At 38.2% G+C, this 18,322-nt stretch overlaps 1 protein-coding gene and 1 pseudogene across 1 annotated transcript; one reads left to right on the forward strand and one right to left on the reverse strand.

The window, feature by feature from the left end:
- Positions 1-1,341: 1,341 nt before the first annotated feature.
- LOC122747592 (olfactory receptor 10G9-like) lies at positions 1,342-2,274 on the reverse strand. The gene has a single exon (XM_043993526.1). The coding sequence runs from the start codon at positions 2,272-2,274 to the stop codon at positions 1,342-1,344; it is 933 nt and encodes a 310-aa protein (XP_043849461.1).
- Positions 2,275-15,262: 12,988 nt separating this feature from the next.
- On the forward strand, positions 15,263-15,845 carry LOC122750560 (annotated as a pseudogene).
- Positions 15,846-18,322: the final 2,477 nt, after the last annotated feature.

The following is an 18,322-nucleotide window of genomic DNA, read 5'->3' on the forward strand; positions in this document are numbered from 1 at the left end:
GATCTGTGATATCAATAATATGGCTATCTTCCCAAAAGTATCTGTTCATGTTTGCCCAGGCTAGCTCTGTATCCTCCTGCAAATTCACAAAAAGCAGATGATCCAAAATGCTAAAAGAAGAATTTGCATTAAACAAATTAGGAAGTTTCAAGCAAGGAAGTTACAAGTCTATATTCTTTGATAAATCACAGGATTGGGTATTAGGAATGAACATTTCTCTAGTTTTTGTTATCTTTTTGGAGTTATTAGATTTCAACAGTCACATAAAAGTATAAAATCCACTCTGGTGTGGGAGTTCTTAACCTTAGGTTCATGAAAACATGTTATTTTAAAAAAAATTTGTTAACTGTATTTCAATAGAATTGGTTACCTTTGCAAATCTATGTAATCTATTTTTGGCATATAAAAGCATTATTCTGAGAAGGGGCTCAAGGGTTCACCAAACTGTAAAAGGGATCCATTATATACAAAAAGTTAGAAGCTTCTACTCTAGAAAGTTATGCTTAAAATTTCATTCTAACCTCTTAACTCTCCTAGAGAATTATATCTCCCTTTTAGGAGTATTACTGTATTGACATTATAAGAAAGTTGAAGACAGGCAAAGGCTACAAATAGTGCTTTAAAAGCAAGAAAAAAAATGAATATGTCCTACTTTTGTCATAATAGAAAAAAATGTTTGTATACTGGCCTGATTTTTTTTCTTACCTCCATTGGCCTCAATTAGATTTTCAGAATCCTATTATATAGAAATGATTACTCATTCCTGGGTTAAGGAATTGTCCCTCTATTCAAAATAAGAATTTCCCTAGACTGGTAGCACATTGGATTCTTCCCAACCTCTCCCCCTTTAGTTTGGATGCATGGCAGTCATTCAGTTTTTCAAATTCTTGTCTTCTGTCAGCCAAAGAAGTATAGATTTGGATGGGGTAGAAAGAACATTAAGGAATAGGGAAATGGGGAGGCAGGTACAAAAATGGAAGGTGAAAGGATATTACATACAAGCTATACCTATTTTAAAATGATTGCCTAGGACAAGGATTGGCTTTTGTTACCCAGAATATATAAATCCTTGACTTACAAAATTCTTGAAGTTATCATAAAATCTTGAAGTTAGAGTTGGCAGAATCTTAGAAACTCTCTATACCACACCTTCCACATGTATTTTACTGATGAGGAAAGGGAGGTCCAAAGAGGTAAAACCCAAGGTCAAACATTGATTTAGTGGCTGAACCTTAGAAGTTAGTACTATTTCTACTTCTCCATGACAGAAAGAAGGTATAATCATGACAAGTATATATGTATACATGTGTGTGTGTAGAACATTTTCCCAGAAGTTATAGATTATACAAAATTCCCTCGATCTTTCAACCTCAGCAAAGACATCTTTACCTCCTTGTTCCTTAGTGTGTATACCAGGGGATTCAGCATGGGTGTGATCATTGTTTGGAAAATGGCCACAATTCTATCCATAACATGTTTTGAGCCTGGTCTTAGATAAATAATGAGACCAGGCACAAAGAAACAGAGAACTACAATGCAGTGGGAAACACAGGTCTGGAAGGCTTTGTGTCTGCCCTCTGCTGTGCGAATCTTCAGGATAGCACAAACAATGGAAAAATAGGAAAGAAAAATCAGAAAGCAACACCCAGAGGCCACCACACCAATGTTAACAAAGATTACCATCTCATTGACTGAGGTGTTTGCACAGGCCAATTTGAGAATGGGTGGTGCATCACAAACATAATGCTCAATCTGGTTAGGGCCACAGTAGGGCAGGCGGAAAGTCAGGGCTGTCTGGGTTGCTGACTGGATAGCACCACTGAGCCATGTACCAGCAGCTAGAAGGGCACACGTTTTCCCATTCATCAAGGTAGCATAGCACAGGGGATAAGTGATAGCTAGATAGTGGTCATAGGACATGACTGTGTAGAGGAAACATTCAGTGCTTGCCAGACCATAGAAGAAATAGAGCTGGGCCACACAACTGCGAAATGAGATGGCCTCACCATCTGGGGAGAGGAGACCCATGAGTATCTTGGGCACAGTGACAGTGGAGAACCACATATCAATGAAGGAGAGGTTGGCCAGGAAATAGTACATGGGAGTGCGGAGGTGGGAGTCTACCTTGATCACCAGCAAGATGAGGAGGTTTCCCACCAAAGTGAGCACATAAATCACTGAGAAGATCCCAAATAGGGTGGTTCCCAGTTCAGGTGCATGGGGAATTCCTGTAAGGATGAATGTAGCCACGGAGCTCTCATTCTGTCTGTTCATGTACATAATGGACTCTTTTCCTAAAGAAAGAAAAAATCAATCAATTTATAAGCATTTTTAAACATTTACTATGTGCTAACCATTTTACTAGGCATTTGGAAATACTAACAGAAAAATAAAAGTTTTTTCATTCAAGAATTTTATACTTTCTTGAAGGAAATAACATATGTACCTAAATTGTAGCAGGGGATGAGAGCCAATGTTCTCTCTATGTAACTTATATGATCACTTCTCCTTTTACTTTCTACTCATCCACTTGCCTTAATCATTCTCCTGAAAGGTTGATGGGGATTGACTGAGGATGACATAATGGACTCTTTTCCTAAAGAGAGAAATATCATTCAATCAGTTGACAAGCATTTTAAACAACTAATACCCATTGTACTGGGTATTTGGAAATACAAACAGAAAAACAAAATAGTTCCTAGAGTCAAGAATTTTACACTATATTGGAGAAAATGACATATAAACCTAAAATTGTAGCAGGGGATAATACCTGACATCCTCTACATATGACCCATATGATCACCCTTCCTTTTACCTTCTACACATACATTTTCCTTATTCATTCTCCTATCAGGTTCTAAGTCAATGAAGGTGATTTTTAAAAAAAGATATTCTCTCTTAACTAAAATGGGAAAAACTCTGTCATTGCTTAGTTCTAGGCCACTGCCCCAGTTGAATAACATTACTTATTAAATATACCAGAGAAATTTTTTCTCATAACTTTTGCTCATTTCAGTACTAACCTCCCTGATCTTCTCTGCTTAGTCATCAATTTTATATATAATTTATTAACCGTGCAACCAATAATAAAACAGACATAAATAATTATTTATAATATATAATGTCTGAGAAAGCTCATAGCCAAAGTCACTTCAGGCCATTTTTGATATGCCTGGCTTTCCATTAATTCTGGAAGAACAAAACCATATCTCACTCCTCTCAGAATACCAATTAAAATTTCTTATCAAGAAATCTTTTCACATTTCTTCAAAAGGTCATTTAAAATACTTCTCTTGAGAAAGAAGCTCTGCCATAAAGATAGAATACAAAAGGTAGCAATAAATAGAAACTTCTCTGAATGGAAATGTTTGGATTTTCCTGTTCCCCCTTTTTTATCCCTATTAACTTTGACAATTCCTAGGGGTCTGAGCTGGAGGAGCAGAAAAAGACAGAGGTAGTAAGGGTTGAGTTTGATAAATGGCAGAAATCTGAGCTGAGAAGTGGGGGGAGGTAGAAACCATAGAGGGTGGAACAATGGCACTTGTGAACCAAAGAAAAGATCTGGGAGGGAAACCTATCATCTTGCATGGGGAAAAATGGCACACAAAAAGAACTCTAAAGTTTTTTTTTTTCCCAGACAATTCATGGGTTGATTTTTAAGATGGGGGAGGGTTATTCCTGAAGACCTAAGAAAGCATTGGTGGGAGTACATTTGGAAGCAGAGGAGAAATAGATAGAAAGACAGACAAAGAAGTAGGGGGGGAGCAGCTAGGTGGCGCAGTGGATAATGCACCGGCCCTGGATTCAGGAGTACCTGAGTTCAAATCCGGCCTCAGACACTTGACACTTACTAGTTGTGTGACCCTGGACAAGTCACTTAACCCCCATAGCCCTGAAAACAAAAAGAAGTATCAGGGAGCTAGTTAGAAAGAGGAAGAGAGAAGATGGCAGAGGAAAGGCAGTAAGCACTCAGAGCTCCTGATACAATTACTCCAAAAAACTCCAAACAAAGCCATAAGACAATTCTTGGAGCAGCAGAACCCATAAAAGAATGGGCTGAGACCATTTTTCAGCCCCAAATGGCTTAGAACTTCAGCAGGAGGGGGCTGCTATACTGCGGTGAGAGTGGAGCTCAACCCTGTGGTCTTGCCAACACAGATCCCAACCCAGGCAGGCCTCATCAGAGAAATTTACCCCTAGAGTCTCCAAATCAGCTGCAGTACCGGTGTCATCTGGAACTAAGCTCACGGTCTGGTGAGAGGGCTGAATGGCTTGCTGGGGGTAGACTATAGGAGTTTATGCTGGAACTGAGATGGAATTTGGTTGTTCTACCCCAGTGGGAATCAGGAAGCAATTTTGAGTGTCAGCAGCCCAGGTAGGGGAGGTGCTCAGGCTTGTCACTGGAGCTAACAACCACAGCAAACAAAATTTTGTTGCCTGGTTAATTAGCAAGTTGGTCTGGGGTTATTTACAGACCAGAGCATAGGCCAGGTGAGTGGAGAACCTGTCCCTCCTTAAATCGTACCACTTGGGACCCCCTGAAGCTTGGGACAGTGCAGCCTGGAAGCAGTGCCACACTTTAAGGAGTTAAAAGTCAAGTAAAAGATGGGCAAGATGAGCAGACAGAGAAAGATGAGGACCATAGAAAGTTTCTTTAGTGATAAGGAAGATTAAGGTGCACCCTCAGAAAAGGATAGCAACATTAGGGCTCCTACATACAAAGCTTTCAAGAAAAATATGAATTGGTCTCAGGCCATAGAGGTGCTCAAAAAGGACTTTGAAGATAAAGTAAGAGAGGTAGAGGAAAAAATGAGAGTGATGCAGGAAAGTCACGAGAAAAAAGTCAACAGCTTGAAAAGCCAAATGGAAAAGCTCTCTGATGAAATTAATTGCCTAAGAATGAGGATTGAACAAATGGAAGCTAGTGAATTTATGAGAAACCAAGACACAACAAAACAAATCCAAATGAATAAAAAATAGAGGACAATGTGAAATATATTCTTGTAAAGACTGCTGACCTGGAAAATAGATCCAGGAGAGATAATTAGAAAATTATTGGAATACCTGAAAACCATGATAAAAATAAGAGCTTAAACATCATCTTCCAAGAAATTGTCAGAGAAAAATGCCCTAATATTCTAGAAGCAGAAAGTAAAATAGAAATTGAAAGAATCCACTGATCACCTCCTGAAAGAGATACCAAAATGAAAACTTCCAGGAATATTATTGCCAAATTCCAGAGCTCCCAGGTCAAGGAGAAAATATTATAAGCAGCCAGAAAGAAACAATTCAAATATTGTGGAGCCCCAGTCAGGATAGCACAGGATTTAGCAGCTTCTACATTAAAGGACTAGAGGGCATGGAATATGATATTCCAGAGGGCAAAGGAATTGGGATAACAACCAAAAATCATCTACCCAGCAAAACTGAGTATAATCTTTCAGGGGAAAATGGGACTTCAATGAAAAAGAGGACTTTCAGGTATTTGTGATGAAAAGACCAGAACTGAATAGAAAATTTGACTTTCAAATGCAATACCCTAGACAAGCATAAAAAGGGAAACAGGAAAAAGAAATCATGAGAGATGTTAAAAGGTTAAACTCTTTACATTCTTACATGGGAAGATGATATGTCTAAATCATAAGAGCTTTCTGAGTATTAGGACAGATGATAGGAATAAGTTTAGACAGAAGCTACAGGTAGGAATTGATTATGAAGGGATGATATCTGTAAAGCATTTATTTTTTATCTTTTTTTTGGGGGGGGGTTGGGGTTCATGAGTGTCTTGTGTCTGAGGCCAGATTTGGCCTCAGGGCTTCCTGGGTCCAGGGTGGGTGCTTTGTCCACTGTGTCACTTAGCTGCCCCATGGTGACATCTTTAGGGTGAAATTGAGGGGGGACAGGAATGCACTGGGGGAGGGGAAAGGAGAGAGGTAGAATGGGGTGAAATCTCACAAGAAAGAAGCAGGAAAGGGTTTATGGAGTCGGGGGAGAGATGGGGAAGGAGTGGGGAAGTGAATGAGCCTTACAATCAACAGAGTTAGCTCAAAGACCTTAATCTCATCAGTTTGCTCAAGGAGGGAATAACATATACACTTAATTGTGTGGAGTAATCTATCTAACCCTGCAGGAAAGTAGGAGGGGAAGGGGATAAGGAGGGAAGGGTGAAAGAAGGGAGGGCAGAGTGGGGGGAGGGGACAGTCAGAAGCAAAACATTTTTGAAGAGGGATAGGGTAAAAGAAGATAGAAAATAGAGTAAATATCATGGGAAGGGAATAGGTTGGAGGGAAACCGTTAACAATAGTAATTGTGAAAAAATTTTGAAGCTGAGGCAAGAGTAATGTAAGATGATAATGACTGATGATGATGATGATGATGATGGATTGATGAGGATTTGAGGAAGATGAGGATTGATTGATGATGATGTAAAGATTGGAATGAAGCCACCTGCTGGAGACTTTAGAAAAACTCTGCCATAAGGAGAAGGCTTCTGAGGGCAAGCCATGTGGCCAAGGTCCTTAGCATCAGGAAGTGATGTTTACTCATGGGTACTGTCTATCAAGGCTACCAGCCAATCAACTTGAGGAGCCTCCCATTTCTGGGAGGAGGACACAAAGTAGGAAGCAGATGCTGGTGGAGGGGTTCTGTCTCTTTTTGGTTCCTGACCTCGCCATGGCAGGATGGATAATAGGGTCTCTTAGAAACAGTTAGATTTTTACCTTTCTCTCTGATCCTAATGCTCTTTAATAAATACTTAAACACTTAAATACTCTTGCTAAAGCTTATAATTTATTGGCAACCACTCATTAGATTTTAGATAGTATAGCTAGAATTTTAGCCCTTACAATGAGGACTGACTGATGATGAGGAGGAGGATTGAATGAAGAAGTTTCAGATTGATTGACAATGATGAGGATTGACTGAGGATGATGATGAGGATTGATGGATGATTATTTGATTGATGATGCTGGCAAAAAGTATGGTACTTACTTTGCTGGGCTATTTTAAAGAAAATACTTTGTCAAGTATAAGGTACTATATAAATATTATCTATTACTGTTGTTGCAATAATTAACCTTATGGATTTAATGTAAGGAAATCTCTCATTAAAGTACTATATAAATGTAGTTTATTATAAAAAAAAAGATGAGTAGGATGCTATCAGAAAGACCTGGAAGGATCTGCATGAGCTAATGCAAAGTGAAATGTACTATATACAAAATAACAGTTATATTGTGAGGTGATCTGATGTGAATGACTTGGTTATTTTCAGCAATGCAATGATCCAAGATCACTCTCAAGGTCTTATGAAAAATTTAATCATCTACAGAGAGAGAACTGATGGTATTTGAATACAGATTGAAGCATAATTTTTTTGTTAGTTCCTTTATCTGAAGTTTTGTTTTTATCTGTTTTCTTTCACAAACTGGCTAATATGGAAATGTTTTGTGTGACTGCTCATGTATTGCTTATATTGAATTGCTTGAGTTTTTGGGGGTGGGGTGGGGAGGGAGGAAGAGAATCAGGAACACAACATTTAAAAAAAATTGATATCAAAATCTGTATTTTACATGTAATTTGCAAAATAAAATTCTAAATAAAAATATAATAGAGAGAGGAGGAGGAAGAGGAAGAGGAAGAAAGAGATTGAGAGCTACTGTCACCTTTCTTTGTGAAGAGAGGACTTTTCCACAGATTTCGTAGGAACTTGTATTTTATATATATTGAACTTTCACCAATTCAATAATTTCTGTTTTATCATCCTGATTATTTTTTGGGGGGTGGGGCAATGATGGTTAAGTGACTTGCCCAGGGTCACACAGCTAGTAAGTGTCAAGTGTCGGAGGTTGGATTTGAACTCAGGTCCTCCCAAATCCAGGGCCAGTGCTTTATCCACTGTGCCACCTAGCTGCCCTATTTCCTGATTATTTTAATAAAATTGTTACATGATATTGTGAATTCCATGCACAATTAGCAACTGCAATTTCCTGTTATGTTTTCCCATACCACGGAATCTTGGATGCAAAATTTATAAATATCTATTATTAATAAAAGATCTGAAATTGCAAATCACAGAGTAAAATAGTCAATTTGGTATGTGACACTGAAATGATGGGAAAATCCATGGGAGCAGACAAATGGATGTCTATAAATATACATAAAATATTAAAGGGGAGGTAATCTAAACTCTTCTTATAGGACAAAGGGCTTTGAGGCATCAGTTGTGACATAGAAGAAGGATATAGGAAATTTTGTATCATGTCCCTGAGCTTTCTGACCTCAGCCTCTATAAACCTCTAGTATCTCATGAAAAATGAAGATAATAATAATTATACTATGTACCTCACACTATTGCTGTGAGGAAAATGGTTTATATGTATTAAGGAACTGAACAAATGGAATAAATATGTGTACCAAATAAATAAATAAATATTATAATCTTGATTAACTGAATGCATCATTTGATGTGATGCTTCAGAAAATAAACAGATGCTATTATCTTATCTGTGTGCAAGGTCACATGAAACTTGTACTTTGAATTCTGTGCTTTGAGTCTGATTTGCTATAATTCAAGATAAACAGATAGGAGCTAGAAGGCATGTCTGTAACCAGAATCAGCTAAGCTGATTCTATCAGTTCAGTCTGGCTTCCAAGGAAAGACTAAAAAGATTAGGAATCCAGGAATATGTGGTGGTTGAAAAGAGTTAGAGCAATACAATCAATTTATGAAGGAAATAGGTTGAACATATACTTTGGTCATTAAATATTTACTTATGCTGTGTAGTATGCTGGGTATAACCTCAAATTAAAAACATAAATCAGAATAGTAAAATTAATCAATACTTTGTACAGGGGGCAAAATTATTTTTTTGAAACTCATTTTCCTAAGAAATTATTTTACTTGGAAAAATAAATGGGTTCAAAAGAGATTAAGATAAGTTCCTGGACAAGGAGAGTTGAAATACAAGTTAGAGCCCCAGAAGCCCATTTCATTCATTAAGTAAAGGGAAACTGAGGCTTGGAGAGTTTAAGTGATTTTTCAAAGAAACTGTGTAACAATGGTTAGAAATACCTGAGTTCAACATCACTAATGCAGAAATTTGTTTTGCATGACTACATATATTTGTATTGGTATCTATTTTTCTTGCCTTCTCCATGGATGAGGGAGTGAAAGGTGAAAAAGAAAGAATTTGGAACTGAAAATGAAACAAAATCTAATTTAAAAATATTTTTTAAAAAATCCTGTCACATAAAATATAATTGAGAGTATTTGAATAAAATAAATAAAAAGAAAACATAAAAAACTAAAGACCTGAATATGAGTCCTGCCTCAGACAGTTGCATCTGTGACCCTAGACAAGTCACTGTCTCTATACTTCAATTTTTTATCTAAAAGTAAAGAAAAAAAGAAAAAGGTAAAGTGAAGAAAATGATACTTGCTTCATCTTTTTTTTTTTGGTAAGGATCACAAAAATTTAAAGGACTTCATACATTCTTTCTTCATTATATGTGCATTGCTAAACCTTAGGTTAGATCTGGAAAGGATTTAAATGATTATCTTGATTCCTGACAAACTCTTCTGCTTTTCATCTGAGGAAACTTTGAATGAGAACTTTAATATCACTTACCCAATATCATATAACAGGAAGGAGAAGAATCAAGTCTCAAAACCAAGTCTTCTGAGAATTATTACTCCAAGTACCTTGTTTCTTTGAATACACCACACTCAGAGTATTGGAGAATCCAGATATTCTGACTATACATTTAATGCACTTACCACAGCACCATTGCAGCCTCTCTAGGTAGCAGGAAATTAAAATATTTTAATTTGATTTCAGATAGGATACCTAAACAAATTCATGCATGTCATTGGAAGAGAAAGATTCTTGAGTGGGCAGGATCATGGACCTAATGCTGTATAGCAATTCTCCTATTTTTATTTTCTAATATCTCTCCTAATCCTATTGCAGAAAAACCCATATTTTGTCCTCTCCTGGGATTCTCTCTCTTCCTTAAGATGGTTCTTAGAAGAATATTGTGAGGAAATCTTAGAAGAAAATTAGACACTTACAGTCTTCAACAATGCAACTGAACATAGAAATCATGGTCAGACCAGACAAATGCTGCCAATATCATAACAGTTCCAGGAGCAAAGCCCTGTTCTGAGTTGGGTTTGTAAAACCCCAAAATATGTGATTGAAGCTACAGTATCCAGCACTGTAGGGGGCTGAAGTGCAATTCCATATCTCTACTTACATATAAATGAATGTAGGTTATGCCAGTATGTAATTCGAGAAGTCTAGAATAAAGGATATGACAGATGAGGAGAAATGAAGGCAGCTTTGGGTCAAGGGAAAAAGTTTAATAGTCTCAGTGTAAACAAAACTCTAATAAGTTATCAGTTTTTTGGAATTCTGATTCTAACCCTCAATGAAATTATAGTGCTTGGTACTAGGTTTTAGGTAGGTGCTTGACAGTAAGATTCACAGCTAAACAAACAGACAAACAAAACGAAAAATGTGTAATGCAGCAAAAATAATGTTATGGAAAGATCAGTACAGCAGAATTAAACTCATAGGTACTTTTTCTCCAAAGGAATTGCTTTTCTTCCCATTTTCCAGCTTTTGCCTCTATATCCTTCACTAGGTAATGTAGGTATCATCTAGGGTTTTACCTTTGCATTCTTTGCCTTTTCTCTGTTCTATTCTTTTACTATCAACATTTCATTGGCATTAATTCAACATGTATGAACCCCAAATCTATATTACTATCTATTACCTCTATCATTCATTTCAATTTTCCTATTGGGCATATATTCTAGTCTGGGTATCTCACCACCACTTCAGACTCATGTCCAAAGCTAAAATTAATTACTCTCAACTTGACAAATTTCTCAGTCACCTAGTTTGGAGTCCTATTCAATTTCTGTCTCTTACTCAACTCCAAGTTAATCACCAAGGCTAACTGATTCTACCTCCACAAATTTTGTTGAATCCATTTGCTCTTTTCAATCCTGTTGCAATCATCCTTATCCAGGCCCTCATTCATTCTCCCTCTTCTACATTATAGTAACAAATGAATATGACTAGTTTACTTGGCTCAATATCCTTTTATTCCCCCCCCACAAAGTAGCTCAAACCGTGCATATTGTTGATTTGGTCAGACTGATGCAAAGCTTTGTGTGCTCAAGTGCTCTCCACAGCTCCTAATAGTGTGTAGATGAAAGCCCATACTTTGTAACCAGGAATTTAAAGGTCACAGTGAAGGAAGCACCTTAGAAAGGACTGCCCAGCTAAATATCCTTATTTCATAAGGGTCTCATCTTTTCTACTATATGATAATATGGAAAAAACAAGTCTTATACTCAAAAGACCTATGTCCAAATCCTATCTCAGATGCATAACCGTAGCAAATCATTTCCTCAATCTGCATGTCAGTTTTTCCTATTTGTAAAAAATAGAAATTACACTTTCAATGTATATTGGATGATCCAGAAAATGGCTTACATTTTTTAAACTTCCTTATAAATAATGCCTAATAAATAATAATTAAATTTTATGCTTTTAAACCCCATGGTGTCAGGAAGTATACTTATTCATTTTGTATTCTCTAGAGCACTTAGCACATGATTTTAGGCAAATCATTTCATCCATCTGAACCTCAGTTTTTCTCATTTGTAAAAATAGAAATAATATTTTTAATGTGTATTTCACAGGGTGATAGTCCAAAAGGTGACTTGAAAAATTTAAAATTCCTCATAAATAGGGGCAGCTAGGTGGTGCAGTGGATAGAGCACCGGCCCTGGAGTCAGGAGTACCCGAGTTCAAATGCGGCCTCAGACACTTAACACTTACTAGCTGTGTGACCCTGGGCAAGTCACTTAACCCCAATTGCCTCACTAAAAAAAAAAAATTCCTCATAAATAATGCCTATTAAATAACAATTAAATGCTTAGCTATTTAGGCTAAATTAATGCCCTTGAGGTCAGGAAGTGTATCTTATGTACTTTGCATTCTCTAAAGCACTTAGCATAGTACCATGAGCACAGTATTTGCTCAATAAAAGTCTGTAAAGAATTAGGGAGGAAAGGATGGAGGGAGGCAGGGGTATTGAATCAATGACCACATCTACATTATTTTTCCAATGTGGAAAACATGAGATTTCCCAGTCCTTCCCTACTGACCTGCTAGATGTAAACTCTGGATTAGGAAGTACATTTTAAAACCTAGAAAAAGGTGAAAGGAGTAGTTGCTTCTTTGCAAGGAAGATTCCTTCTAAGACCATGCTCCAAAAGAATAATAATGGAAACATCACCCCTCCTCAAAATATATGAGCCTAAATTGCCTTCATCCCATAGGGGATGGGATTTCCCTGAACTCCCTTGGTACTCAGGAGAACAAGAGGAAAAACAGGTAAGATTTAAGTGTTTACACATTTGATCTACATTAGATTATTGATTCCTCCATATGTATATTTTATTTAGAACATGAATGTTCCATTAAGAAAATAAAAGGTTTTATGAATAATTGTCTCTACACTTTGTACATGAAGGATTTAGGAACTCTTTTATTAATAAAATATTATTACAATATTTTCAGCTAAACGATAAATAAAAAGATGGTTCTGATCTATAAAGATTTTATGCCTTAGTTTGATTTTTTGTCTCTTTTGTGATTCCTCCTTTTTTCCCCAGAAGGAATTTTTAGTAACAATCACAAAAGGTGCCAATGTGTGACAATGAGAGATAGAGTTCTTCATTCTCACTGTTATTTCATGTTTACTGTTCAAATGAAACCTTTCTATTCTCATCTTTTGAGCCTAGGAAGGTGTAAAATATGAAACTTCCTTAGAGGAGGGATGAGCAAGATGTATACAGACCTAGATTCTGCCATCTACCAGACAGACCACTTTTGCCATGGTTACAGGCAGGCACCTTGCTGCCACTAATCATTGAAATCAGATCACAACTCAAAATTACAGTCACAAAATCAAAGAATGGAAAGGATCAGCAGATGTTATCTAGTCTAGTCAAGATTTGAATAGGATTCCCACCACCACCCCCTTACAATATCTTTGACAAGTGATAATTCCAACATTCAACCTTTTCTTTAAGTCCTCCAGGGATGAAGAACGCCTTCTTCTCAAGATAGTCCATTCCACTATTGCTAGCTAGCTTAAATCATTAGTAAGTTTCTTTTTTTCTCCTTACACCAAGTCTAATTTCATGGCTGTGCAATTTCCATACATTTCTACCAGTTCTGTCTTCTGTGACTAAGCCCAACTAAGCCCAATGAATTCATCTTTGTAAAATATCACTCTTCTTATTCTTTTTTTGTGTGACACTTCTTATTCTTTTTTTTTTTTTAGTGAGGCAATTGAGGTCAAGTGACTTGCCCAGGGTCACACAGCTAGTAAGTGTTAAGTGTCTGAGGCCGGATTTGAACTCAGGTACTCCTGACTCCAGGGCTGGTGCTCTATCCACTGCACCATCTAGCTGCCCCATACACTTCTTATTCTTAAAGATTATTCCCACACCCATTTTCCCTTGAACACTTTGGAACGTGCAACTAGACAATAGAAATTTCTCTTCTTCACCCTCCCCATTTCCCACCATCGACTCCACATTCTTGCAACAAAACTCCATTGCTGGAGTCTAACTGAGAAATTGTCAAGTTGAGTTGAGTTGGTGAGAAGATTTAAGAATACAACACCAGGAGCTGGGATCCTGTTCCTGATAGGGCAAGGCTCAGAACTGAGATCCTTGTTAGTTTTAGGATATGACTTCCAATTCTTTCCAAAAAGAGAACAGCAGCTCTCTAGACCAAGATTTTTAGCTGAATCCAGAGCTTAAAAGGTGGAGAACATGGCTAAGTGTTATTGTCATGCACCTTACTTAGGAATGGACCAAAGACATCCAGCAGAGATAACTTGAGAAGCAGCAAATGAACATGACAGAAAGACATCAAGGATCTATAGGCAAGTGTGTTCTTTTTAAAAAGAATTAAATGTTTTTATTTGTTTTAATTATCCAAGATTCACTTCTTGCCCTCAAACCCCACATCACACATATACTCTCACCCCAGAAAACTGAAAACGTGAGAAAAATAAATCTCCTTACAAACATGTATACCAAAACCAAAAATAAATTTCCAATTGGCCTTGTAGAAAAACAAATTATCTCATTCTACAATCTGAGTTCTTTACTTCTATATCAAGAGGTGGTTAGCACATTTTATCTCTTGTCCTCTGGGATCCCAGTTAATCATTACAGTGCTAAGAGTTTAGCACAGTAGTATTGTATTGAGAAAAATTATTATTTTCTTATTATATTAATAACAAATTTAATACATGGGACTCCCAAATCTGTTTTTATTATTAATAATCTAACAGGGTCTGCCCCAGGCGTGGGAGCTATAGCCTGAGGAAGGTCCCTAGACCCTCCAGAAATATGGAGCCCTTGGCAGCTCTAACCCAAAGCACAGATCTGTAACTTCCTCTAGCAACAATAACCCACTTACAGAATAAGAATAATGTTTGCTTGAGCTAGTTTCTAACAGGAACTTCCCAAGGGTCTGGCACCAGAGATTGCCACAATATGCATCGACAGGATGTATGGAACCATTGTGCAAAGAATCTCAGAATTCCTGAAGCATGCATGTTATGTGACCCCCTCCCCACTTGCTATGTAACTGCCCTCTATAAAACTGCTTACCAAGTTCAATAAAGTTGGAGTCCTTGTGCCATCAGCACTTGGATCCCCTTTTGACCCCCAACTGTGTCTCTCTCTTCTTTCTGTGTCACCTTACCTAGGAACCCTTTGGCCCCTGTTCTCCCTGAGCTCCTCGGGGACTCTGGCAATAATCAATTATGACTAGGTCAGTTATTTGTAGTTTTTTTTTCTCTTTTTACTTTCTTGTGAGGAGAAGGGCTGGCAATGAGACATTCTCCTCAATCTTGGGCAAGACCCTACCCCACAGGGAGAGCTTATTTCTGATTAAAGGATAAAGAAAATTCATGCTAGGTGAATTTCTACCAATTGTTCAACTCAAGTAGGAATGGGTAATTGAATCTTTTGTATAGATTGATCAAAGCAAAATGATTTGAGAAAATGTTGACATGATCAGAGTCAAGTCCTCCAGCTCTTCATTAGAATAAGCCCACCTCTCATTATAATATTCATTCTTGGTATTCTCCAGCTCTTCCTCATGTGTTAGTTTTTCTTCTTTGTGTGTGTCTGTGGAGACCAGCTGTTGTAGTTGACATGGATTCGGGAAACACCAAGATTGGGTTCCCAGCCCCTAATTTCTGAGCTACAGCTGTTATGCCAGATCAGCAGTTCAAAGACATCAGCCTCTCTAACTAAAAAGGAAAATATATCATGTTGTTCTTTTACCCCTTGGACTTCACCTTTGTGTGCCCCACGGAGATTATTGCATTCAGTGATTGAGCTGAAGAATTTAAGAAACTCAACTGCCAAGTGATTCGTGCTTTGGAGGACTCACACTTCTGTCACCTTGCCTGGGTCAACACGATCAAGAAGAAGTGTGGACTGGGAGCTGTGAACATCCCATTGATGTCTGGCCCCAAACACACCATTTGTCAAGATTATGGAGTCTTGAAGGCAGATGAGGGAATCTCATTCAGGGGTCTCTTCATCATCGATCCTTTGCCAGATCACCATCAATGACCTTCCTGTGGGCTGCTCTGTAGATGAAGCACTGCGGCTCATCCAGGCCTTCCAGTTCACAGACAAGCCTGGAGAAGTGTGTCCAGCTGGCTGGAGACCTGGGAGTGACACAATCAAGCCTGATGTTGAGGGGAGCAAAGACTATTTCTCCAAGTAGCACTGAGCCACTCTCTGCAGCCAAGGCTGTTCCACCCCAGGGGGCCTGGGGCCTCACCTCTCTGCTGTCTGTAGATTCAGAACACACATGATTGATCTTCCCCAAGCTTTCAACTAGAAGGCCTTTATAGAGGGAGCTCAGACTGAGAGGGGTAGCTGAGCATGTCCTTCTCCTGAGGCCTCATTCCTCCCGGCTCAGGGCAGCAGCCAGCAGGCTAAGCCTGCCTTAGGCCTGCTGGCTCACTCTCTCACTCTTTTTTTTTTTTTAATTGGGTAGTTTTCATATTCATTTTCATAAGATTTAGAGTTCCAAATTTTTCTCCCTCCCTCCCTCCCTTTCCTCCCCCCTCCACAAGATCGCAATCAGGTTATATATGTACAATCCACAAGTGTTCTTTTTATCAGTTCTTTCTATAGCAGTGCATAGTATGCTTCCTCTTTAGTTCCTTGGGATTGTCCTGGATCATTGCACTGCTGAGAGTAGTTAAGTCATTCACAATTGCTCATTGAACAATACTGCTGTCACTATGTACAATGTCCTCTCAGCTCTGCTCACTTCACCATAGATTGATGTTCATTAGTCTTTCAAGGTTATTCGGGATCATCCTGTTTGTCATTTCCTGTAGCACAAGTCCATTCCACTACAATCATATAACACAGCTTTTTCCATCATTCCTCAATTGATGGACGTTCCCTTGATTCTCAATTCTTAGCCTCCACCAAGAGTTGCTATAAATAATTTTTGTACAATTTTTCCCCCTTTTCTCTTTTTACATGATTACTATTGTTAACTGTTTCCCTTCCATCCTATTCCCTTCCCCATGATATTTATTCGATTATCCATCTTCTTTTATCCTATCACTCTTTAAAAGGGATTTGCTTCTGTCTGTCCCCTCCCCCACTCTGCCCTTCCTTCTTTTGCCCCTCTCTCTTTATCCCCTTCCCCTCCTATTTTCCTGCAGGGTTATAGAGATTGAATGTGTACATTAGTCCCTCCCTGAGCCAATTCTAAAGAGATTGAAGTCTTTGAGCCAATTTTAATGAGTGTTAGGCTCATTTACTGCCCAGATTAAATAGATTATTCCACCCAGTTGGGTGTGTCTATTAGTCCCTCCTTGAGGCAGCTCTGATGAGTTTAAGATCTTTGAACCTTTTCTGATGAGTGTAAAATTCATTTACTGCCCTGCTCCTCTCCCATCTCTTCCCCTACTCCATAAGCCTTTCCCTGTTACTTTCATGTAGGATTTCACTTCTGCCCTTCCCCCTCCCCCAATGAATTCCCTTCACCCCTCAATTTAACCCTAAAGATGGTATCATCTAGCTAAGTGACACAGTGAACAAATCATCACCCCTGGACCCAGGGGGATCCCAGCCAAAACCTGGCCTCAGACACAAGACAGTCACCCACTGTATGAACCCAGGTATGTCCCCCAGCTCCAATTTTTTTTTTTTTTTTTGGTTCTCTAGGGTCTTGTATTTGAAAGTCAAATTTGCTATTCAGTTCAGGTCTTTTCATCACAAATATCTGAAAGTCTTCTTTTTCATTAAAGTCCCATTTTTTTTTCTGCTGAAAGATTCTGCTGAGTTTTGCTGGGTAGGTGATTCTTGGTTGTAATCCCATTTCCTTTGCCCTTTGGAATATCATATTCCATGCCCTCCAGTCCTTTAATGTAGAAGCTGCTAGATCTTGTACAACCCTGACTGGGGCTCCACAGTACTCGAATTCTTTCTTTTTGGCAGCTTGCAATATTTTCTCCTTGACCTGAGAGCTCTGGAATTTGGCTATAATATTCCTAGGAGTTTTCTTTTGGGGATCTCTTTCTGGAGGTGTATTCTTTCAATTTCTATTTTAGCTTCTTCTTCTAGAATTTCAGGGCAATTTTCCCTGAGAATATCTTGGAAGATGGTGTCTAAGCTCTTTCCTTGATCATGGTTTTCAGGTAGACCAATAATTTTCAAATTATCTCTCCTGGACCTATTTTCCAGGTCAGAAGTTTTTCCCAGAAGATATTTCACGTTGCCCTCTATTTTTTTATTCATTTGGATTTGCTTTATTGTGTCTTGGTTTCTCATAAAGTCACTGGCTTCCATTTGTTCAATCCTAATTGTTAGGCAATTATTTTCATCAGAGAGCTTTTGTACCTCCTTTTCCATTTGACTTTTCAAGCTGTTGACTTTTTTCTCATGTCTTTCCTGCATCACCCTCATTTCTCTTTCCATTTTTTCCTCTACCTCTCTAACTTTATCTTCAAAGTCCTTTTTGAGCACCTCTATGGCCTGAGACCAATTCGTATTTTTCTTGGAAGCTTTAGATATAGGGGCCCTGATGTTGACATCTTCCTCTGAGGGTGCCCCTTGGTCTTCCTTGTTATTGAAGAAACTTTCTATGGTCCTCACCTTTCTCTGTCGACTCATCTTGCCTTTCTTTTACTAGACTTTTAGCTCCTTAAAGTGGGGCACTGTTTCCAGGCTGCAGTA

This window comes from Dromiciops gliroides, chromosome 3, assembly GCF_019393635.1.
Source record: "Dromiciops gliroides isolate mDroGli1 chromosome 3, mDroGli1.pri, whole genome shotgun sequence".
NCBI lineage: Eukaryota > Metazoa > Chordata > Mammalia > Microbiotheria > Microbiotheriidae > Dromiciops > Dromiciops gliroides.